Below are 24904 nucleotides of genomic sequence, written 5' to 3'. Positions count from 1 at the left end.
ATGACTAATGCACAAACCATTGATGAGGAAGAAAGATTTTCCTTGTATTAAAAATATTATTCGGAAAGGAAATTATTCTATATGAGCAAGGTAATAATAATAATAATAAAGAGACATTGTGGGTAACTTTGAGTATTTTGTTTGCTCTATTAGTACCGGTAGTGCATATGCTGTGATGTGTCTATGGTCAAAATAAGTTGTATTTGAATAGAACAGTATACCATAAATGCAATTTTCGGTTTATGTGTGTTTCTAAAAGATAATTTGGACAGCACATAAAAAAACTCTTACGATATTCACATAAATAATTTTGATGTATCCTTACCAATACAATATTTCTGTCAGTTATTAAATATAATAATATATAATAATAAACAAAATTTTAGTGTAGAACTATGATAATTATGTAATACATTAGCTAGTGTTTCACTTAATTTTGTAATTATGCTGTGAATTAAGTTGCCAACTCGTTCTTCAGAAGTGTGCGCAACATACAAAAGAGCTTTCTTTCCAGACTACCAAGAAAATACATATAAATATATTAAATATGTAAAGATGGTGACACTGTATTGCAGACCTAAACCACTCTTCTTTGCAATAAATAATCCACAACAGGCTATAATAATTAATTATTTAAACATTGATTTTGGTGACAAATTAATAACATTTGTCATGAAAATAAAAACATACACCAGATTATTCTGCCAAAAGCATTCCCTAAATCCAAGGTCTCTGTATTCTGTTTTTTTTTTTTTCTTTCTTTCAACCACTAACAAACAGACCAACTTTTGTGTGAAGTTGAGCAATATGGATGAGGGAATGTATTCTTAATATACTAAGCTCTTGTAAGTAATTAGCTACAGGATCTCATTGCTGTAAATTAACCACCTTTGTATATTTGAAAAGTGCTTTGTACAGGAACACGCGAGTTCAGCCATTGAAAATTGACGCCAAAAGCCTTGTACTTTTGTTGGTAAACAGCTGTCAACTAATGAGGTGGGAGAACATATGAATAGAAAATTTGTCATTACTAGAGCAATGTGTTCTCTGATTGGTTGCTGTGTTTTAATATTCATGAGATATGCCCATAATGCACTGCAGTTATTTGAACCCTCAATAGTCAGCCATTATACTCACACGGAGTTCAATAGACTGGGGATATCATACATGACAGGCTTGCAAGTGAAATGCATGGCATGACCGTTATATTGTGAGAGGAGATACATTTTATTTATTTACTTCACGGATACATTGTAAGCAGTAAACATGAAGCGTAGGACAAATACTATGACTAGTATGCAGCAAAGCCCGTTTGAAAGGTCTAAATCTCATCTAAGGTAATGCTATTCTGCACACACATCACAACATGGTCTTCTTCATCCCAGACAGATAAAATAACTTCTATTTCCAGTTTTTATTGTGCATGTGGTGTACAGACATTGTTGATACAGTGCCAGTAAAATCTGGGTTTTTCACATCAAATTTGGCCTGATGTTTACTGCTTCTGTCTGTTCATGGAGCTAAAATATTATTTTAGCTCCATGGTCTGTTCTACACACAAATGTATGTTGTTTTCATTTGGAGTTGGTGCACACATGGCCTGGTACTAAGGCCATTGTCATCATGTTAACCTTTACATATGGTTGAGTTGTGGTTTGTTGTTCATTCGTTTAGCGCCTTGCTTTGACTGATAAATTATACAATTGTCTAGATGTTCTAGTGTCTAGATGTTCAAGTGTAGCAATTGACAGTGTCACTGTGGGTATTTATAGAGTACTAATTTTGTACTTGATCTGATCTGCTTTTGTTCTAACTGTGTACTTAGTGAGTTGTAATTAACACCAACCTTTCAATAATTACAAACCTAATAAATGCTCTTGTTGCAGTGTCGATGTGTGGTTAACACTTGTATGTGTTGTGCAGTTATGGTCCATATGCCATGGCCTTACTATAAATAATTAGGAGCTTGAACTTCAGTATTCTATTCTAATGTGCTAATTTCAAGGCCAAAATTGACTGAATAGAATTTGTAAAGAAAATATCTCAAGTTTTGAATGCAGATACATGTAGGTATGGCATCTTGGGCAGTGACCTTATGGCCCTTGTGAATTTCAAGTTCTGCCCTTCCATATTCTCAGAATTATGGAATTATCTCAGTTCTGTTGATTGTGCAGTTATTTTGTTTATACGTAAAAACATATTTTTTAAACTTGTGGTTATCTTGTAGTTTATGATAACCTTTTTGGTTATATATATGTGTTAAAGTATTTTCACAAGGCTCCCGCCAAATCCATTGAAATCAACCATCTGTTTCTCATGTCAGTAGAAATTTAAGAGCTTCCGCCATTGCTGTCAAGCCCTTGGTGTTTTATTGTGGTCATGCTTGAATCGCATATGCAGTTTAAAAGTTCATGGTTTGGATATTTAAAATATCCCTATGCTGGGTATGCTCTGGATTTTTGAGGGTTAGTACATGTGAAAATTGAGAACAGCAAACAAGAAATTGGAAACATTTCTCATATACATCATAATGTGATTTTTTTTTGAATTCATCTTGAGATTTTAATAAATTTTGAAAAAAGAATTGCTATTTTAATACTCTACTTACTAATGACAGAGAGAGCATAGCTACATGTATGCATGTCTGAAGGTGCCTGTTCAACTTGTTTGTTAGCCATCACAACATGCTGTCCAACTGCCAAGACTTGGATTGATATGCTTGTAGTTGTCAGTCATTGATACTGGTGTAGGGGATAAGGTCATATTATTAAAATTTAAAAATAGATGTTTGAATATATCTAACAAATTGTATGTATTAATTGACATATCACAGACTTTTCTTTTAAAGTATGTTTTGCAAGAGATTTTAAAAGTTTGGAATAATACAGAATAAATATGCGATTACCTCACTGACATAGACTGAATACCAACATGTAATATTGTGATATATGCTTGTTTAAATATAGATCATTAATGATGTTCAGTTTGTTATGTCATTTATTAGTCGTTATTGTATAGAAATCTATTTAAAAATAGTTTTACATTTTCAATTTGTTTTATAATATAGTTAAGGCAATAATGATGTCATGAATTTGGTATTTCACTGTTGACCCCTATTAAATTTTTTGAATGTGCATTTAAGCAGCATTATTTGTATTTGTGCTTATGTAAAAACAGATACTAGTAGTTGTCTAGTAATTTTGAAGTTAAAAGCCATATATATACAAATTAATTTATCGACTCACTGTGGTTTGTTAAAAGTGCTTTTCTAATAAAATAAATTCAAAAGTATAGTTCATCTTATTAATTAGAGGTAACCGTTTTATGGATATGGTTTGTTGATGATTTATTTATAGAAAAAAAGTACATGGACTTAAAACAAAAAATAGTTAAAAAGCGATAAGTATAGAATCTTTTCATATCTAGCATGATAGTTTTGTTTTGTAGTCTATAAACCCACTGACAATACAGTAGACCATGTACCTGCTATCCACTGTTATTTTGCTTCAAACGCACATTACTACTCCTGTTGACATGGGCCGTAAACAGACTTCTTGTACTTTACATAAGGTTCATTACTTTAGTACTACAAGAAGATAAGATTAACTTTAAAGTGAATATCACAGTCACTATTTCTATAGCACATTGTTTCCTATTCTATACAGTCAGATTATTGACTATTTGTGAACTCCATTGTGGAATTTGCATTGAATTTCGATGGAAACCAATTTTTAAAGAGCCAACCAAGCTCAACTTAATATAAGGTATACTCGGGTGCACTTTTTACTGAACTAAATAGCTATGGTTAATAAGATTACAGATCAGAATAGTTATACCTTATTTTTATTACCGGTAGTTTTAATGAATTATAAAATCATTGACAATCATAATGTTGCTAAAGCTGCTAAATCAGGAAATTAGCACAATTATTGAAATTCCTAATTAAATGACCTGTAACTGAGTGCTAGACATATGTTCAGTACCACAAGTACCGTATCATCATAGAGTTAAAAAAAAAAGTACAAATTCCAGGTCACACCCACGAAGGGCACTCTTTACTGTAAAAAATAAATAGCTTGATATATTCGGAATACAATTAGCCACCAAAGAAAAAGGGTGTGGTGTCAAAGTTCTTGCTAGTTCCATGGTATCATCAAACTGATATCTTCTTTATCCTTCCCATGCTAACAAAATACTTGGATAAACACTTTTATATTAATAATGACACAATTTGACTTGTCAGGAACATACCATTTCATTGCTGATATAGAAGCTTTGACACCACACCCTTTTTTTGGTGTCTAATTTTATTGACAATATATCAAGCTATTGTACTTTCTTTACAGAAAAGAGAGCCCTTTGTAGGTGTGTGACCTGGAATTTGTACTTATTGACCATACTCTAGAACTGTCCAACTCTACAGTAGAATAATTGTCTCCTGTATTCTTCAATTAATTATGGGTTATGTGATAATAATATAGCAGGTGTGGAATGTGAAGTAATTGTATGTATATCACTTATGCTTTATCAACGCAAACTACAGGTATACAAGACTACATGATCTAAAAGGTATCAAACATATCTGAATAAATTAGGTTTGGCTTTCACATGGTGACCGGACTAATTATTATTAATCAATAAAAATGATCTCGCTTTTTAAAGTAAAATATATAAGAAAGCCTCCGTGAATAGTTAAAATGAATTGGGAAAACATTCTGTTGATAGCTTTCTTTGGGTGATCACATTGACAACTGTAACCAGTTGACAACTGGTGATGGGTTAATTAAAGCCCAGATTATTACTGATTTTACATTGAACATGACTTCCTCAATGAACAATAATTTACCTGTTATAAAGCTATTATGAATTACAAAGTCACATGTGATTAATGATCACTAAAAAAAAATATGTGCCATAAATCCAACAGTTATAGCAATGTGGTGATATGAAGTAAATTATTCTATATTTATAGTACCGGTAGTAGTCAACTACTTTGCATTTAACAGCGGATGACACCTGTTGTGTCATATTAATGTGTACGTGGCGTAACATTTCATTTATTGTTTAGATGTTAAATTGCAGTATGAATGTTTAAAAGCTATAACAACAAGCTGTTGGATTTTTAGATTACCCCCATAATTACAGTCAGTTGCAGTAATTTGTTCAGGAATTCAAAGTTCTTTTTATAGCCGTTTATGTAAATGATTTCTGGAAGGTACTATATAGCTGTAAGAAATGAAATATGGATGTATGTCGAGAGATGCATCTAGCATGTTTATTAATTCAAGCAGCCAAAAAATTTTTTTATTTGCTATGAATTCTATTATGATTTTACAACTTCCATCTATCTCACTTTTATATTCCCCACTACCACTAAATCCCTTTTGATGGCATACATATTGTATCTTGGCTGTACAACATGAATAACAAAAGACTATAGTGTGGTTCAGTTGATCCATGTTCATCTTCTCATTGTATGCCATCCCATATTTGCCTATTCTGACTACTTTGAATGAATATATTTTTATCTGCTGGATTCTACAATTTTTTTATACATTGTAACCCTGGTACACTAACTAACATACCTTGAATCATACATGTAGAAAAATATTCTTTTACATCCATGGCTGCATATGCAAAAGTATTTATTCAAATTGCAGTAGATTATAAGTGGGGGAACCTGGTTATTTGATACTGTAAATTTTCCATAAGTACTTTATGACGATATCATTTTGAAAATATAAGTCTTAAAATATAATTTTATTATAAAATATCTAAACAAATCAGCAGAAAATCCACTATTTTTGTTATTTGTTGAAACATCATGGAGTATAACTTGACTTTACATGTTGTCACAGCTGCTTACTAGCTGCTATTGTGATCAGCACTTGAACATTATCTATGGGTGATCAGGGTTACTGTGTACTCTACTGTATAATGAAAATGCCAGATAAAATGCAATAGGCTATTTACTCAAGGTCTGTGGAATGTAAATGTGACTGTACCAACCAGTATATAACTGGTCAGTGAACTGTTCAATACCTCATTATGTGTATTACTGCCGTGGCTGAATACAAATTTGAACAAATTGGCTTGAATAATTTACGTACCATAATAGATTTATACAAACTATTGATTTAGAATGAATCCCGTGTTTCACATATGCCCATATACTGGTCATTGCCAAAAGACTTTGATGCTGTTGCTATCTTAATTTTCTGAGTGTACTTTATTCTTTATTTCACTTGAAAAAGGTGATAACATATTGTGCTGCATTTGTAATCCGACAAATGTTTATTTTTGGGGTTCCCACTAAATAACTATTACGGTAATCTGCTATAGATGCCTTCAAGTAATTATTATCATTATTGTACATTCAGTTTCATGGAAAATAAACTGCACTGAAAATAAATTATATAAGCACAGTAATACAGTACACCAAGTATTTGAGTAAAAATAACCATGGACACATGATACTTTAACAAAGGTCAAAAGTTGAATTTCAAACAAATTACTTGACCTGGAATAAATTTATTCAGGTACTGTAGAGATAATATCAGATGAAATCCAAGTGTACAGAGTCAGTTTTGTATAATTTAATTCTAATAATCTTTAATTATATGCTAATGACTGTAATGAAAATTTTTGATTTCTACTTTATTGGAAAATTATTTTCTGTGCTTGCTTCTGTTGCAAATTTAAAATAAATGTAAGTCATTAAAGGTTTCTTCACTGATCCATGCCATAAATGGTGTCACTTTTTAAAACCACGAATCACAGTGGCTGTTGTCTCCGCAAATGACATAAAATTATCATATCACAGAAATTTATAAAACAAAAACTTTTCACTGTATTGTTTCACTAAATATGCATAAAATCAAATGTGTCACTGAATACATTAGTTAGTGGTCAAGGAGGCTGCATGTATTCAGTTTTCATATTCAACCATAGTGTCTATAGTCATCAGTATCAATGTATATTCTGTCCAAACTAATACTTATAAACACAGAAAATATTAAGTTCAAGGTTAAAAGAGTCATGTAATGTCTTTTTTGTACAAACAAGTATCATTCATTACAGAGGTAATTTAAGAGAAAAAGAGGTAGTGAAACCAGGAGAGTAGTTATGCCTGTAAAAGAGCCATGTTATTGTATGCACACTTGTAAGAGTGTAAAAAAATAGCTAGAATATCAAATTATTGTGCCTACTTCCTTCAATATTATTAGTAGAAGGGATCTAATTTGTTTTTCTGTTGATCATGTTTGTATATGCTTGTTTGTAAACATGATGATTTTAATATGTTTGCTCTGAAGTGTTGTTGTGGTTGCTAATAATCACTTGTTGTATGTGTACAACAATGTACATGTATTTGTATAGGAGGAGCTTAACTTTTGTGGCCCACTGTGGCAGTGATTAAATTGTTCAACATGAATTTGGTACGAAGGGACTGTGGTTGACAGGCATGATGTCCCGGTTAAAGTCAGTTCCTTTTAATATTAACACAGCCTCCTGAAAGCCTCCACAAAAATACTAATGTCAGTAGGGAAAAAAAAGAAGAAATGCGTTGAATGGTCTTGTTTATTTTATAGTATACTAGAAGTTGCTAGTCAAGTTTGTCCAATTTGGCTGGTTCCAATGATCAACTTTGCACTCTGATGTGAGCTTTTTGAGTCGTGGTCATTGTGACAGTGACATCTATACATTTGAATCTACCTAAGTTGATAATTACACCACCACAATCATCCCAGTGAAAGTAAAAATTGAAGGAGAATCAAATACATGTACAGTATTAATATAGTCTTAACCCCAGTAGCTGTTTGGCGAAGGACGTAAGTGATAAAATGCACTTAATGTTGGATACTGTTTTGCTGCTAGGAATTTGTTAGTATTCACAATGACAAAATTGAGTGAAAATTGTGCTCACTAGTGAAAATATTCTCTTATGAAGTTAAAAGTAGTTTTACATAATGGCATTTAGTCTTAGCTAAACAATTCTAACAAAAATAACCTTACTCTCGTATTATTTAAAAAAAATGCATCTGCCTTGTTTTTCCCTGAAGGTGTATTTGCCCTGGGAGTATACGTCTTGTGACTGGTCCTTTTCGTAGAAAGATTAAAGTTATATCCTATACATGTACCATAAAATGTTTTAATGAGTAGATTAAAGTATTGTTATATATCATTAAACTAACACTGCTTCAGAACAGACTTCAATTGTAGTATTCTGTATTCAGTCTTAACATACAGTAAGGATGCGTACATGTATGTTAATTACATTTTCTAATAACATTTTTTGTTAAGGCTTTTATTATCATGTTTCTGCTTCAGTAGTGCGTTCAAGTTATAGTACACAGTACTAAGTATTTAAATCTGTTACACCTGTGTAGATCTTTAAACCCCTTTGTAGCTACCTGCTGTTGATAATTATTACCCTCTTGACTGAGCACATAAATCCAACTTAAGCCATAAAACATGCGTTCTGCTTCATTGTACTGTATGACCCGAAAATAAATTGGAATGTGGCTGGTTTCAGGGACAAAGCAAACTAGACAGAATATCTCTTTTTTTTTTGAAGTTAGAAACTATGAAGTTAAAAATATGTCACTATCAGGGCAGAACATCTCAATTGTGTGGATTTTTCTGATGTTACCCGGGTTTTCCCCCCTTACTACTGACCGTACTTAGGGCTTGACAACTTTCCTCTATTCAGAAGAGATTGGTATTCTGAGTGCCTTTGTCCAATATAGTGCTGTTGCTTTTTTTACTCAGTAATGAAAAGACTCATCATTATTGATGTGAAATGGAGCATTTGTAAACACTGACCTCACAATGAATGGATCATCTTAGTTTCTTCGCAGATACTGTTTTTGGAGCAGACATTTGTAATTGAATGGATATACTACTACTCTTTGTATTCAATTTCACTCTGATGATTGTAAATCTAGTTTGGTTGGCAAGGTTAGCTTGGCTGATTAGTGACAACAGATGTCTTAAAATTTAATGTCACACATTTTATCTAAATAAGTTTTAAGAATGCCAATCTAGATTACACAATTTTAATCTTAAATTTTCTGTGGTTTGAATTCATATCTTGGAAATATAAAATATAGCTTCATTAATAAAAATATATCAGTTACATGTGTAATGTACCGGTATTGATAGTTGAATCAGTTCTTAGTGTTCACTTTTATTGTTGGACATATTTTATATGTTTATCGATGTTTCACAAGGCAAAAGTCAAAAAACCAAAGGTCATAATGGCTATAATAGTCTAACACTTCACCTGATGAAACACTTGCACATAAAATTCTATTGGATGCATGATTTTAAACATTGTCCGAATCGCATGGTCCTGTGTCTTCGACCTATAGGCCTCTACACCATACCGTGCGGGATCGCATAGGCTAATTGCGTATCTTAAGCAGTGAGATTTGATCGGGCGCATCTCAAAACAAGGCGCCTGATCAGCTTGGACGTACCAAATTATAAAACAAAATTCCTCTTCCTGTTTTTGTCGCTATGAAGACATCCTTCCAACACAAAACTGCGTTGATTGCCTGTACCTGATGAGGCTTGAGAGCACCAACACCGAAAACTTTTGCAATTTTATCATCACAAATATCACGATTCATGGGCACCGCCATTTTGTTTAATATGAAACGCCAAAGAGGGATTTGTAACAAGCAAACTGAATGGACAATGATTAGCCGCAATTGACTACTGGGGGCGCTGTTAGAATACGCATATTTGATGGTTATTCTGCCAACGTCTGTTTAGAGGCTTGGCCAAATAAACTTAGACCTTGGCTAGCGAAGATGGATTTTAAAAGAGAAAATGTGATGTGCATGTATACCGATATGATTTATTCTAACAGGTGTTTAATTAAATGTTATATTAAAATAAATGCATGCATGAATACAACATATGGAGATTATATGAAGACAGATGCTCTGTGTGGAACCATGTTGCATATGATGAGAAATTGCATAAAAAGATATTATATGCATTACTTTCACGAAAAAAAATCACATGGTCGTTATTTTCCAATTTCAGACAATTTGAGTTGTACAACTTTTTACCATGCTTTCTTAATACCTACCTGATTTATTTTTGGTTTACAGGCCTAAATTGAGGTTTCGTAGTCCTGAGAAAACAGAAGAGTGGTTAGCCAGCAGGTAAGAAATTGATTTTGAAAAAAATTATAAAAAAAATATTTAAACCTAGGTTTTATGAATGCATGGTGTCCTTTCCTGGCTAATTATGGTGGTAAACGTTAATGTGTTTGCACTCTTTATTCTTGTTTGCACTCTTTATTTATTAGTATGTAAGACAGCAACATTTTTATCATCTGGCAAATAACACCTTGAACTTGTATACAATATAATTATGTTTTAGCACTATTAAATAAATTAAACAATAAGTATTTAAACAATAAGTGATTTCAATTGTGAATTTACCATTGTAGTATAGTACAGTTCTTCTTTTATTGACTCAAAATAAAGTATTGCTGTTAGGCATGAAGTGCAGTCTTTCTACTTTATAACCTTGTCTACTTTCTCGTTGTAAAAGTCATTTGTATAGTTCATTATACATGGTTGTTTTGTAAGCATTCAAGCATATCTTTCATGTAGGTAGGCATCACAACAAGCAGTGCAATGTTGAATCTTTACCTAGTAATTGTCATCAGAATAAATGGTTCCTGTCAAGGTTTTTTAAGCACAGTATAATTGGCGATCCGCTCCACTAGGATTGCCCTTATAATCACTTTTGTGGCTGTGTGTGTGTGTGTGTGTGTGAGTGATTTCCAGTGTTTTCACGTATTATTACTTCTGTGAATTTTTTGGCTTGGCCGATTTCTCTCAAACTTGGCAGGTAATAGCTACAGCCAAAAAACTGTTTTTGGGATAGCTTCGCGCCAAATGTGTCTCCTCTTAATACAAATTTGGAATAAAACAACCCTGACATAGCTCATTCTACTAAGCTTGAGTAGGGGCACAGTCACTATTTGAATTTTTTTTCATTACCGAGAAATTTGAAACTGTTCACCAGGAATGGTTTTTTAACTTTTCTGTAATTTTCTTGGCTGAGCCGATTTTGTTCGAACTTGGCAGGCTAGTCACACCTTCACTCTAGTTAGGTTGTAAAATCTGAAAACAAATTCTGGCTCACCGTTTCTATGGCAACAGCAAAATTGTTTTTAATACATTCGTGCCAAATGTATCTCATTCTACATTTCTACGATTAAAAAGCACAGTCGTAGCTCATTCTACTCAGCTTGAGTGTTGGCATAAATTTACTGTTTTTTTATGTCTATTTTCATTACAGAGAAAAGTTGGGGTAACTTTTCACCAGCAACGGCTTTTAACTGCTCTGTGATTTTTTTTGGCTTAGCTGATTTTGTCCATACTTGACAGACAGGTCATCTGTCACTAATTGAAAACAGCCAAAAACTGATTTTTGAATACTTTCGCCCCAAATTTATTACCTCCGGTCTAAATGATCATGCTTTTTATTTTGGCTACATTGGGCACAGGTAAGAGATCACCAGCGCCGACATTGTTACACTGTATCAACGTAATCCCAACGCAACTTTGAACTTTAAATGAACTGTAAATGCTGGTTCAAATCTAGAAAATACTATTGCAAAACAGTTGGAAATAATAAATTTAGCAACAAAATACGTCCTAACAATAAAATTAAGTAACTTCTAAAGATGTTTTTTTTTGCAAACTTTGTATACATGATTCGGTTTTAGTTATAAACCAACGTTATCTTCACGTTCATGTCCTACCATGGAAACAGCCAAAAACATGTTGCTTGTTTTTTGAGTGGAGCTGATCGCCAACCAATGTAAATTAGTCACCATCTTCTGTGAGTGTGTGTGTGTGTGTGTGAGTAGGTGGGTAAGTGGGGGTTTTCTTGCATAGCAGTCAGCTTTCGTTCAGATAATTTGTGGTTATTTTGTTGAATACTAAGTATTTCATATATATATATTCTCTTTCAGGAAAAAGACTGATTATACATACTCAAATAGGTTAGTAAATTTGTTTTTGTTTTCGATGTATTTTCTTTATTGGATGTAATGCTTTTCATTACTTTGTAATATTCAAAAACTAAACAGACCATTTTGAATTGTTACAGAGTAACCTTCACTGTTAGATGTGAATTGATCTATAGACATATACTGCATTACTAATGTTATACAATTTTGTTGGCCATTACAGTGTCAGCTACTCCGAACAACTAAGTCATTCGGAAGCATCAGATAGTGAATACGAACTCCCAATTATGTCAAGGAGGGCGCTAGGAGATGTGACTCGATTATCCACATTATCAACTAACACATCAGCAACGAAACATAGTTCTAAGAAGTCACGTTCCAGGCAAACAGTTGCTTTAACTCCCAATACCTCAGATTTGTATAATGATTCCGGTGTCATGACGAGGTCAAGATCACGTTCATCAAGGTCGGGTACAAGTAGTGTGTATCAGGAGAATTTTATGAATAGGACTCGAGATAGGCTTACATCCACACCATTGAAAAGCAGTCCTGTATCACGAACCATGACGTACATTACAGAAGAACAAAGTCTTGCAAGTCAAACAATTCCTCATCTCTATGGTAAGAACCTAGTTACCGGTAAATTGTTCAATATACTACAGCATATTGGAGGTTTTGCTGTCAAAAGTTGACATTGTCTGATGACTTAGACCCAATATCTATTTTATCTGAGCAGTTGTCTCACTATAACTGACTAGACTTATTCTGAATATCAACTAAACTTATTCTGAATATGAAATTCATCTTGTTTGTTTGTAATTTAAATACACAATTTGTCTCTATTACAAGATGGACAATATTAATGATAATTGTATTCTCATGACAAGACATGTAATCAATGACACAACAAATTAAGTAATTTCATTGAGGTGGCCAACTGACAGCTAAGTTTGGTTTCTATGATTGGTAAAAAATATCTAGGTAAGCCATCGTGCAGGATACTTATCTCTTAAAATTCAGCGCATAAATCATAAGCTAACCCAACCATCACTCGGAGAACAAGGTTGATATGGTCTTTTTAAATTGCTTTTCATACCCATGTTTATTGGCTCACAAAAGGAACAATTGTTTTGTTCAACCACAGTAAATTATGTAAAAGTACAATTTGCATGTATCCGCCCAGTCACCTGTACATCTAATCATGCATTGTGATATGCCTGCTTGATGTATGTGGTTAACTTCTCTCTGTAGTGTGTGAGAACGCCCACACATTATAAAGAGAAGGGTGTGGCAAATTATTGCTAACAATACAATAACATTTCTGTATTTAAAGTACCACAGATTAGTAATAATGTAAAATGTAACATGGAATCAATATAATGATGTGAAAAATGCACTGTTTTAGTTTATTCTATCTTTTATTGCCATGTACAATCACATGTACAGTATGTAATCTTGCCAGTCAAGCATGTCCACATGCACCCATCCATGTTTTGATGCTACCTGTCAGGTGACTGTGGGCTAATGCACAGCTGATTTAAGGACAAGGTGTGGTACTTTACATACCGCTTACAAATACAGTCGACTTTCTGCCAGCTCTCAAGTGTTCAATCAGTGAAACACTGACACTAATGCTGTGACTTGTGAAACAACTCATTGTTGTTCTTCCATACTGACACACTGTGACTTTAAGAGTGCGTGTGTAAGTGATCCTTAGGCCATTCTAGGACACTTAAAGCAAGCTGTTCCACAACATCATTAGCCATCCCAGCTGAAATACCATGAAAAACTATTCCGTGAACAAGTGAGTTAATAGTGCAGAACAGTGAATTCTGAAATCCATGGAACACAATCTAAACTTGTAGTACATGTTGTTTATTTAATGTTGTATTTGTGTTTATTCAAACATAATCATTGCATACATGTATAATGTAGCTTCTACAATCCAATAATGCATGTTGTCTGGTTGCTGTGCCACAACTGTTGAAGCTTTAAAAATCCTAACTAACTTCCCACAGTCTGTACAGTACACCCACACTTACCATGCATATACTCAATCTATTTAAACATGCCTTTCATGTACTCATTGTTAGAAAAAAATACAGCTGCAAAAAATTGCACTAGTCTGATCTTGCGGTCTAGTGAATTTGTCTGTTGAACGTTTCATTGGAGAACTTAAATGATATGATGGTCGAGGTGTTATTCATTTACTATAATACTTTCCATGGGGTTTTCATTCACAATGTACAATGCAGTGCAGATTAAATCTTTCCCTTGTGTTTTGGATGTAATTTAGGAAACATCAAATGTTATGTAATATCAAGAGTCCTGTGCTTTTGCTTTGTAGGGCTTGATGGGGAAGATGAGACCACTGACTTTCCAGGTAGTTGCATCCTCTTATGTCATATTTATTATCACTTTTTATGTATGAATAATTTTTCCCATGTTTTATGTTTCTCTACCATGGTATACAACATTTCTTAAAAAATAAATCCTTGACAATATAGGCTTTTTCTAACATTGATAGTTATATGAAAACTTAAAAAACCCTTTTAGTAGTTTGTATGGGGCAAAAATGTTTTGTGATATGAATCCATTTGATATGGGTTTTTGGTCCATCCTATATTACATCTCACTGTGGAGTTGGACACTTTATGCATGTGATAATCAAACATTTTATATTTATTCATTTAGTCAAAAATGTTTCTTTTTCAGAATCTGAAATTAGCTGTATCACCCACACAGATTATACAAAGCAAAGAACGTCATCATCATCATCTTCTGCCTCCTCCTCATCATCATCCAGTATATTTACATTCATCACAACATGGTTGATGCAGTATACAGTCATTTCCACAACAGGTAAAGGTTGTATAAATTCACACTGCCGCCCATATGACACACCAGCATTTTGCTGGACTATTGTGTAAAGTTATTGTTGTTTTGCACTATTTTAATATGAATAATAGACTTTGCATTATCCAATGAAAAGCTGGTCTGAAGGCTTTTCAGTTTGTATTCTAATCTGTGAAACCGCCTACTTAAATATGCACAACTGCGTTCACCTTGGTGCAGTTACTGATGTCCTCCATAATTCGCATTGAATGTTTTACACATGATGTAAGAACTTACATGTACTATCATTCCAATTTGATACATCATCTTAAACAAAGTACAGAGTTTTTACTGATTTTGACAAGTAATGTTCAATTTACTTTTGACTGTTTTAATTAATTTATGCTCTTTCCAATCAATCTCAAAATTTATGATGAATTGATGTAAACAAACCTTACTGGTATACAGTATTTGTATGCATCTCAGATATCATGCACAGCATTGTGCGAAACTTTTATTTTCAAAATAATATTTTATATTAAATTGATGAATCTTTCATTTAAATATTTATTTGGATTATTAATATACAAATATTTTTAATATCTCATACTAATTTTTTTTTTTTACCTTTCTGTGTAGTCTCAGTTTTTCAAAAATCAATTCAGCCCACCATATGGAGGTTATTGTGGACTTCAAGTAGTCTCTTGTATAGATTAGTTACATTAAACTTATTGGGAGATGTCTGGCTTCTTACAATAACACGGTATGTATTGAAGTATTAATATTTTTATTGTAGTACAATGTACTAATTTATTTGTAATGTGTGTGTGTGAATTCCGCTTGACAAACACTAAAGGCCCCGTCACACCATAATGTTTTGGTCAGCGTTCTCTGAACGTTCCAATCGTTCAATTTCCGAGCATTCTGGAACAAGGTAGACACATCCAGCGTTCGATTAACGAGTGCCTAAACGTATGACTAGCGTGTTCCTAACGCACGAGGAGTGTGTAATGAGCGATCAAGTAAGATACCCCTGGAAATCATTTACGTGTGCTAACGTGTCACTAGCGTGCGACGAACGACTTTTAAACGTTAAGTGAGCGTGTTGAGCATGTATCTAACGTTAGGTCGTTAATTTGACGTTAGTCGCACGCTTTATGTGCGCTAGGGGTACATTCAGCGGTCCTTGACAGGTCGCTAGTGAGTTGTTCACTGCAAAGCGAGCGATTGGTAACAACTAAGTAATGCTAGAGCAACGACTGACTAACGTTTGTCGAACGTTAGCAAAACGATCGAAGAACGTTATTTAACGTTTAACAGCGTTTAAAAATAAACGTTGAAGAACGCTGGTCTCAAATGAGAACTTTTGTGCATGTTAAAAATTTTTTTGGGGGATCAGCGTTCTCCACCGATTCCCGACGATCAGCAACGATTACCGACGTTCACTAGCGTTCTCACGGCGCTCTTCTTGCGCTGTCCCAGCGACTTTGGGCGACTACCAACGTTTCCTCAAACTCCAGAGAACGCTAGCCAGAACGTCATGGTGTGACGGGCCCATTACTTATGTAATAGAACTCATAAAATTAATTCTTATGCTTAATAATACAACCCAGACATAATTAACACCTCAAACTGAGATGTTATATTTGGGATGTATGAAACCTGAGTTGTACATGTATGATATAGAAGAGTGTATATTTTAGAATCAGTTCAATATTACGTAAATCACTATTAAAGTTAGTAATGATGCATTTCACGGCTGATCACATGGTTAGAGTTTACTTAGATTTCTCTGCTAGTCACAGGAATGTATGCGACATTCAATATGTTTGATCTTTGACCCTTGCAATGATATTAATGATGTATTACATTATTGATCTACAATATTACAATTCATCAAGGATGTAGATAAGTCAATGTGATCAGACTGCTGTTTCCAAATCAATATTTTCCTATAAAATGCATGCATAGATTGACTCTTACATACTGATGTGGTTCCCCAGTTACAATTATAGATGTGATGGCCATCATCAACCCACATAGTTCTGCAAAGAGGTATTATTTCATTAAGTTTTCAATTTCTCTTTCCAGAAATATAACCCAACGTGCAATAGCAGTTATCAGTACATTTATATCTAGTGTATTACATAACAGTAGTAGTCAAAGTAGTAGTAGTGTTGGTGCCTATAGTGGTAATGCAGCAAGTCAGTGGGAGAGTACAGACATGCAAAATAGTAAAGCAGCAAGTCATTCAGAGAGAACAGACATGCGTAGTAGGAGTGCAGCAAATATGGAAGGTAGTCATGGCAAGCATAATAATAGATATCATGACAAAGAAACGGATGAACTCATCAAAACAACTACTACTACAGTTGTAACTACAGTAGAAGAAAAAGATGACAGAGGAGGTTGTCCATGCTTGCTACCATGTTTGTTACTTTTATTTTTATTGTTAGGACGTAAGTATCGTGTATATATTTTTGGGATTTGTTTTGGAATACACAAGTTGCATACACTCTCAATGATCATATACAGTACCACTGTCATTTTTTTTATCTATCAATAAACTAACTTCAAAGATGAATACTGCATACATTTTAACTTCATAAGAAACAATATTGAGTGCCTGGGAAAATTCAGTTGTTTCTGTTGGATGGAGCTAATCTGTCTGTTGGCGTCTTAAAAACCACAAGTCTTTTTATACTTGGTATATTCCATTTGTTCATTTTGGGATGATATCTTTAATTTCTAATTTTGAATGAATCTCGGCCAGTGGAATTGGCCTTTCTGTTGAGTCTGTGGCACACTCGTCCAGGGAGTAGGGGGACGACTCTTTTGGTGTTTAGCCTAAAATAGGATTTGAACTTTGGTCTATTGATTACGAGTCTAATGAAACAACCAGTTAACAATCCTGATTTTTACTTTTCAGCCTTATATTATTTATGTACTAGTGGTATAGTGCCGTTACCATTTCTTGCCAAGTCTACAAGCATTTTATCAAAAGACAAAGACTCTGAATTAGTGAGTAAAAATAACTAATATCACTTTCACACTCAGTGTTCCCATTTACCTCCTGCAGAGGGTATTTTACCTGCAACTTTGATTTTGCACCCTCATATTACAAATGAAAGGGTGCAGAAAACCCCTCAATTTTAAAAATCATTCGGAATAATAAAGTAAATTTACCAAATGCAGTTCATAATTAACCCTTGCTTGTTTCTGGTCCCCCTTATTTTATAAATGAGAGGGTATAGAAACCCCCACTTTAAAAACTTGGTGGGAATACTGATGTCACTTTCTGAAAATGCTTCTGCCTTGTATTATTATACAGTTCAAGCACTATGTTAGTGATGAATGGTAGAAGATGCTCCCTCCTATCATTTCTTGATGCAGTCGATGTAGTCCAGGACAAGTAAAATTATCATTTTAAAATTATTATTTTATAACCTGGTTTATAACCTGCATCATTTATTTACAGAGAATGGCGAGCGATCACTTTTGTGACACCAATCGTGGAGCTGAAAGCAACCTGAATATTTACTTATCCCCTAAATGCAGAAAGTATGTTAGGCATACAAATAAACAATTGAAAACCAATATGCATGTGATAATAATATTATTTCCTAATATTTTGTTTTTGTTTAGTTGTATATGGCTGTTGCATCACTTGTCCTTTCCCTAAATCAATGCAGAAAAATATTAGGGAATAATATACAACTATATAGGCAACAAACATTTCAGACAAGCGAGTTACAGCAATTCCAGGCACTGATTTGACGCTAAAGTAGTGCTAGATGTTGATAACTTACTACAATAGGTTACACACTTTGTTTTCAAATTTACAGATGTTGTTACAAATAATGCAGACAGCATGTCTGCAATTTGAAACGCGCCGGAAGAAAGCTCCGCTCATAAAAGTGGCTGTACATTAGTTTTGAATTTCTCCTCCAATAAACGATTGAGGCTCTCAACTTAGTTTCGTACTTCAATTTGCGTCACATGTTATTTCAGTGAGAGGGGCGCATAAAGTGGTGGCACTGTAAAGAACATTATTTTACAGAACCAGCTGACCGACTGATCATGACAGAATTATTGATCAAAGTGCATTATTCCTACTATGGAAATATACGTATCACGCCTGCAACAAATGTCCTATGAAGACTTCATCCACTATATCAATAATGAAATTGAATACATAGAAGGGGTGTTATTCGATTATTAGTTCTCGACGATGAGAACCAAAAGGTTGATGTGCCACCAAATAATCGCTTTAAAAAGCTTATCACTGGCAACACACGATCACACGTCCGGGGAGGGTTGCCGCCGTAGCCCGCACACAAGTAAATGTGCAGTCGCAATGTTTTATAATATTCGACATAGTCTATATATAACGTTGTCAGTTTCCGCGCAGGATACTCTTGATGGTAACAAACCGTTTGACGATACTATAAAATTCAAGCTGTCTGCTTTGAAACACCATTTCGATCTCCAATCTCAGCAAATGACAGTCCACGAAAATACAAATCGACAACTCTTGTTCTCACTTCAACTGGTTTTTTGACTCCTTGCTTTTCCATCGTGGTGCTTATTAAAACAACTTGGACAAATGCCGATTTGTAGACACGCAATCGACACGATGATCGACCAAAAGTGAATTAAAGACAGACACGCCTCAAAGTCTAGTTGTACCTGACTTTGTAGCAAAAATAGAAAACATTGTGGGCAATATCTGTCAATCATTCGTCTGATTTGCAGCCGATGTTTATATTTCTAGTTACAACTTGTATAAATTTGAAAACAAAGTGTGTAACCTATTGTAGTAAGTTATCAACATCTAGCACTACTTCAGCGTCAAATCAGTGCCTGGAATTGCTGTAACTGTGAACGAAAAAGCAATCCAACCAGCAGTATTGTAATATAGCTCACTGTTTTTCTAAGAAAGTAGCAATATGGATATCAGCTTAGCATTACAAACTTTTATATTTGAACAAGCAATACTGCTGTTTTATTTGCAAAGCTATAGTTGGGCTGCTTTTTTGTTTACAGTAAAACATATCAAACCCTGAAAAAAACGTACAATATATTACGATTTTCAAAACAACATTATCTAGTTAGAAAGTTGCATTTTAAAAGCAAATAGTACAATGCTACAACCGTATCATAGTTGGTCATTTAGTATAAGTATACACCACACTACAATGTATCTTATATCATTGAAATGTTTCCACAGTTTTCTTCACCAAAGTCGGTAACATTTTTAATACGAGAAGAACTTAATAAATTTGATGAAAAGATGTTATCACAGACAGAAGAGAAAGAAAAAGTCCCACCAATAGTAGAAGGTTGCAGTGACTGTATGGGTAGAAGGGAAGTCATAGAGCTAATAAATTCAGCTATTTCAAAACAGTTTGATGTCTTCCAAGATAAGTTTGTTATGTACAGTGAACATCAGTTACAGAAGGTAAATTTGGTAATTTTTCTGTTAATTGTGTATTTAAAATACAAAACTCCATTCAGCTCTATTTAGAATGTGCCTGTTCCAAAGAACAGGAGCTCTACATGAGTGTAACATTGATACACATCTATAGAACATAAAAATGGTAGTGATTATGGAGATCACAGGCTTATGGAGGATGGCTTATGGGTAAATCCTAAATACAGCCATTATTTTGGCCAGTTGTCCCATTTTACTTAACATGGGTCTGCTTTGACCAATGATGACTTTCCATAGTACATTCCATTTCGTTTGTTTGTTTTCATAGGTAGAGAGGCTGAAAACAGATTATGAAAATCAGATAGCGGATCTGCAGAATAAACTCAACTCGTACAACGTATATGCTGTAGACAGAAATGATCTAGCAATAGGAGCTATTACCAGATTAGAATCCGAGATAACATCTTTGAAAAATGACATGCGAACCATAATGTTTATTGCGCCAGTTGGTGAAGAAGATAATGTGAACATTAAGGAGTATATGGTGGAAAACATTAAAAAGCTGGATTCAGATGTAATGAGTCTTGATGTACAGCTGACCCAGCTTAAGGAAAATCTCAGGGATCTGAATGAAATGCATGCAAAGGAATCAAACAAGGTTTATTCCAGCCACGAGAACATTAAGGAAATGCTACAACAACATAAAGAGAGTATCACTGCCAATATCACCAAGCTCACCTTGTATCTTGAAGTCCTGGATAGCAGTGTGAGTCAGCTGAAACAGGATTTAAATGATCTGCATGATTCTGATGACAGTGATAAAACTAAGATCAGTAGCATTGCCACAAACATGAATAACATTGAAATTGAAATCACTGAACTCCGAGAAAATGTGAGAGTGTTATATGGACATCAGACAATTACAAGTAACCAACAGAGTTCACGGCCTGAGGAGATCATCATTCTCAAAGGTGATGTGAGTAATCTGAAGGATGAAGTGTCCAGGTTACAGTCAAAGTATACTGAGGCTGTTGCATACACCTACAGTAATCAACAAACTCTTGTAGTTGTCCAAGATACAACTAGTAAATTATCAACAGATGTTGAAGGTGTTGTGGGTGAATTAGATAGACTTAAAGTAGAGTTAGCTGGAATTCAGGGTCAAGATGCAATTTCTGTTGAAATAGCAATGGAGCTAAATAAACTACAGTCGCAGATAAATGGACTGGACAGCTTAGTGAGTATCTTGCAGGGTAGTGTTGACAGTCTACAGGACAATCAGGGAAGCAATGCTGAGAGCACTCGGCAGGTTGTTGACAAATTAAACCATTTAGAGAATGAACTCACTGTCTTTAAAGTAGAACTCAGGAATTTACAGCATGATTCACGTACTGCAAACCCTTCAAACAGGGATTCAGAGCCTATGCATACCAGTCAGCACATTCTCCAGCAGGTCAACGACCTGGAAGTCAACATCACGTCATTGAAAGTAGAGATGAGAAACTTTATTGTCCAGCAGGACACACACAAAGGTTTAGCTGATGATGTTGAACAGTTGACAACTGTGCACAACAGCTTGCAGAGTAAAGTAACTGATTTAGAGAGGAAGACTGCAGTTTTACAGGCAGAGTTACAGCAGTATGTAAGGGACATTGTCACTGCTGAGTTAGGGACTCTAAGCACAACAACCGCTGATGAGATCAGTAGATATCAGTCGTATGTTAGCAAGTTGGAATCAGAAATCACTGCTATTAGGACGAATGTAAATAGCATAATTGGAGTGCATAAAAACATGACTAATGTAGATTACGTGCATAAATTTGAATTGCTGATTCAGGGATTGCAGGAGGATATTCAAAATATCAGAGCCTCGCAGCGACCTGTTACGGGTCAACTCAGCATGAATATAAATAATGTAAATAAACTAAAGTCAGATATGGCAAAGATGGAAGCAACAATCAATTCCCTCAGAAGTGATTTCCTTGTGTTGCAGGAAAGTCAAGCTGCGTATATATCCTTGGATAAGTTAGAAGAGTTTAAAACCAGTTTTGCAGATGTGAATGTTCTCATAATGGATCTAAAAACTGATATCAGTAATGTAAGAGGAGAGGGTGATAGTTACAAAATTGATGTGATTAACAGTATGAACAAACTGCAAGCAGAAATTACAAAACTGAAGAGTGATTTGAGGACAGCAGAAATCACTAACGTTGAGGGCATTGAGTTACAGGATGGCTTCTCGGGTGCGGGTGTTATGAGGAGCATCAGCCACTTACAGGAGGAGCTAGATACTATCAAAATTGAAATTAGAAATCTGCAATTGATGCAGAATGAGAGTATGATTATTGAGAAGGTCAGTAAACTGGAATCTGTGCTAGTTTTGTTGAGTAGTGATGTGACCAGCTTTGGTGGCAGAATTGATACTATAGAGTCCGCTATTGAGCTGAATGAATCTGAAGAGCCAGATCTTATCAGGCGTTTAAGAAGTGATTTAGATGCTATTGTAACTGATATAAAGGAACTGCAGCGTGAACTGAAGCTCCTCCATTCAGAAAGTTCAGCTGAGATGTTTGAATCCATGCAAAGTGAAATTCTGAATCTTAAATCTGCTGTTGCAGTTTTACAAGATGGAAGAGAATACGCGATGTCATCATTATCGGTTAATGAGGATATTGTCAATTTGAAGGGGGCTATTACGCAGCTACAGACAGGTACAGATTTAACTGCCTTAACGAACCTCCAGACTGAGATTACGTCTTTAAAAACTGATATATTTGAGTTGCAAGGGTTCATTAATGCAGGTACTGACACTAAACTTGATATGCAGTCACTGTTCAGCAGATTGGATTCAGTGGAAACAAATATCAACGTTATTCGAGCAACCAACTCTGAACATGAATCATCCAGTGTACAAAGCAGTGGTTTGTTCAGTCAGCTGAATAGCGAGATTGCATCTTTGAAGTTAAGAAGCGATGCTGTCAAACAACTTCAACAAGATGTTGCTGTTCTGAAAGCCGACCAACGTATCAGTGATATCCAGACTGATGTGTCGTTCTTGAAAACTGAATTTGCTTCTATACATCATTTACAAGATGACATGACTTCACATAACATGATTTTTAGTCAGCTGCAGAGAGATATGGCTTCTGTGAAAGTAGACAGGGATGTAATTAGTGAACTGCAAAGTGAGGTTGCATCATTAAAGCAAGAACTGCTCCTGCTATTAGCCAGGACTCAATCGGAGTATTGGATGACTAATTCTGAACATTCAAGAACTAGTACTGAGAACAGTGTTCTCATAATGAGTGATATCAGTGGTTTGGAACGTGAAATATCATCTATCAAGTCGGATCTGGCTAGTTTAAATCTAAAAGCCTCTTTTGCATTGCAGCAAGACCTTGACAGTATTTCACGACGAGTTAGAAATGTAGAAAGTGACATTGTTTCCCTCAAGTCAGAAGTCATCACTGTCAAGAGTTCATCACAAGCTGCTGATGCTGACTTATCAAGTTTTACCCTGCGTGTACAAAAACTGAATTCTGATTTGAACTCTATGAGAATAGATGTTGACACATTAATGCATTCTATGAAAGACACTACTACTACTAGATTGCAGGAGGCAGAGGCTGCAATACTGGCACTGAAGATGAGCAGAAGTGCTGATGCATCTAGTGTCGCTGATGATGGTGATATGGTAAATATCATGGCTGATGGCACTACAGTGAAGGTCAAAAAAGAAACTATTCTCAATACTGCAGAGTAAGTAGTGGTGGATTTATCTACATTTCATATTATCTACGGTAGTCTGTCTCATTGATTACTGTGATCTACTAGTGAATTAAAGATGGATGACTGTTGTACTGACTTATGTCAGTATGCATGGTTTGAACCTTAATGTTCTAAAGACACTCAATTTCAAGGCCAAAATTTTTTTGAGTGTCTTTACCTAATTGAAACTGTTAGGGAAATATCTCACCAAGTCGGTCTGGTGCGTCATCTGAGCATTGTTAGTGAAATTGGAATCCCTGAGTCATCTGACAATTGACCTATAGAGGGCACAGTGTTACTACATGCATGTTCCTTTGTTACCTATGCTCTTTAAATTATCAGACATGCATTCAACCACAAATGTGCAGATTTCTAAATAATGTTTGGCCAATTTGGGAATACAAAAATGCCCCAGGGCATCTTAGTTTTACTTTGGCATCTTTGGCAAGCATACACATATATTTTTTTTATAAATATTAACAGTGGTGGAGGAGGTTGGTTTTCTACTGAGGATGGTGGCCAGTTTGCTAATGATCTAAAAAATATTAAAGTTGATGTGAATACTCTCAAGGAGAAACATATACAGATACTTAAAGAGCTACATAAATGCTGCAGAAATGAAACCTTTTTTACTATTTTGGTGAGTACATAACTTCTAGTGTTGTCAGTTGATAATTTAATTGTCCCGTCACCTGCGCACGAGTCAGATGGCCATAGTGTGTCATTGTTTACAAACAAGCGTCTACCCATAAGCCTTTGCATTTTTATAGTGTGTTATCATCACTTGGGACTCAATTCCTGCGGATGCACAGGTGAAGACCCTCGCGCTTTAAGTGCTGGAGCACCATCGTTGTTGCACTGTTGTG

At 34.7% G+C, this 24904-nt stretch overlaps 1 protein-coding gene across 1 annotated transcript in view; it reads left to right on the top strand.

The window, feature by feature from the left end:
• The first annotated feature begins 1152 nt into the window (after positions 1–1152).
• Positions 1153–24904, top strand: part of LOC102806275 (uncharacterized) — a 28651-nt gene continuing 4899 nt past the window's right edge. The window contains exons 1-12 of the mRNA XM_006824631.3: positions 1153–1337; positions 10122–10175; positions 12005–12034; positions 12225–12622; positions 14349–14384; positions 14717–14863; positions 15476–15599; positions 16928–17295; positions 17766–17857; positions 20067–20297; positions 20599–24029; positions 24522–24678. Of these exons, the coding sequence (XP_006824694.2) occupies positions 1267–1337; positions 10122–10175; positions 12005–12034; positions 12225–12622; positions 14349–14384; positions 14717–14863; positions 15476–15599; positions 16928–17295; positions 17766–17857; positions 20067–20297; positions 20599–24029; positions 24522–24678 (5139 nt within the window). The 5' untranslated portion in view covers positions 1153–1266. The remainder of the gene's footprint in view (positions 1338–10121; positions 10176–12004; positions 12035–12224; positions 12623–14348; positions 14385–14716; positions 14864–15475; positions 15600–16927; positions 17296–17765; positions 17858–20066; positions 20298–20598; positions 24030–24521; positions 24679–24904) is intronic.

This window comes from Saccoglossus kowalevskii, chromosome 8 (genome assembly GCF_978046115.1).
Source record: "Saccoglossus kowalevskii chromosome 8, keSacKowa6.1, whole genome shotgun sequence".
In the NCBI taxonomy this organism is placed as follows: Eukaryota; Metazoa; Hemichordata; class Enteropneusta; family Harrimaniidae; genus Saccoglossus; species Saccoglossus kowalevskii.
This window is presented reverse-complemented; position numbering and strand designations above follow the sequence as displayed.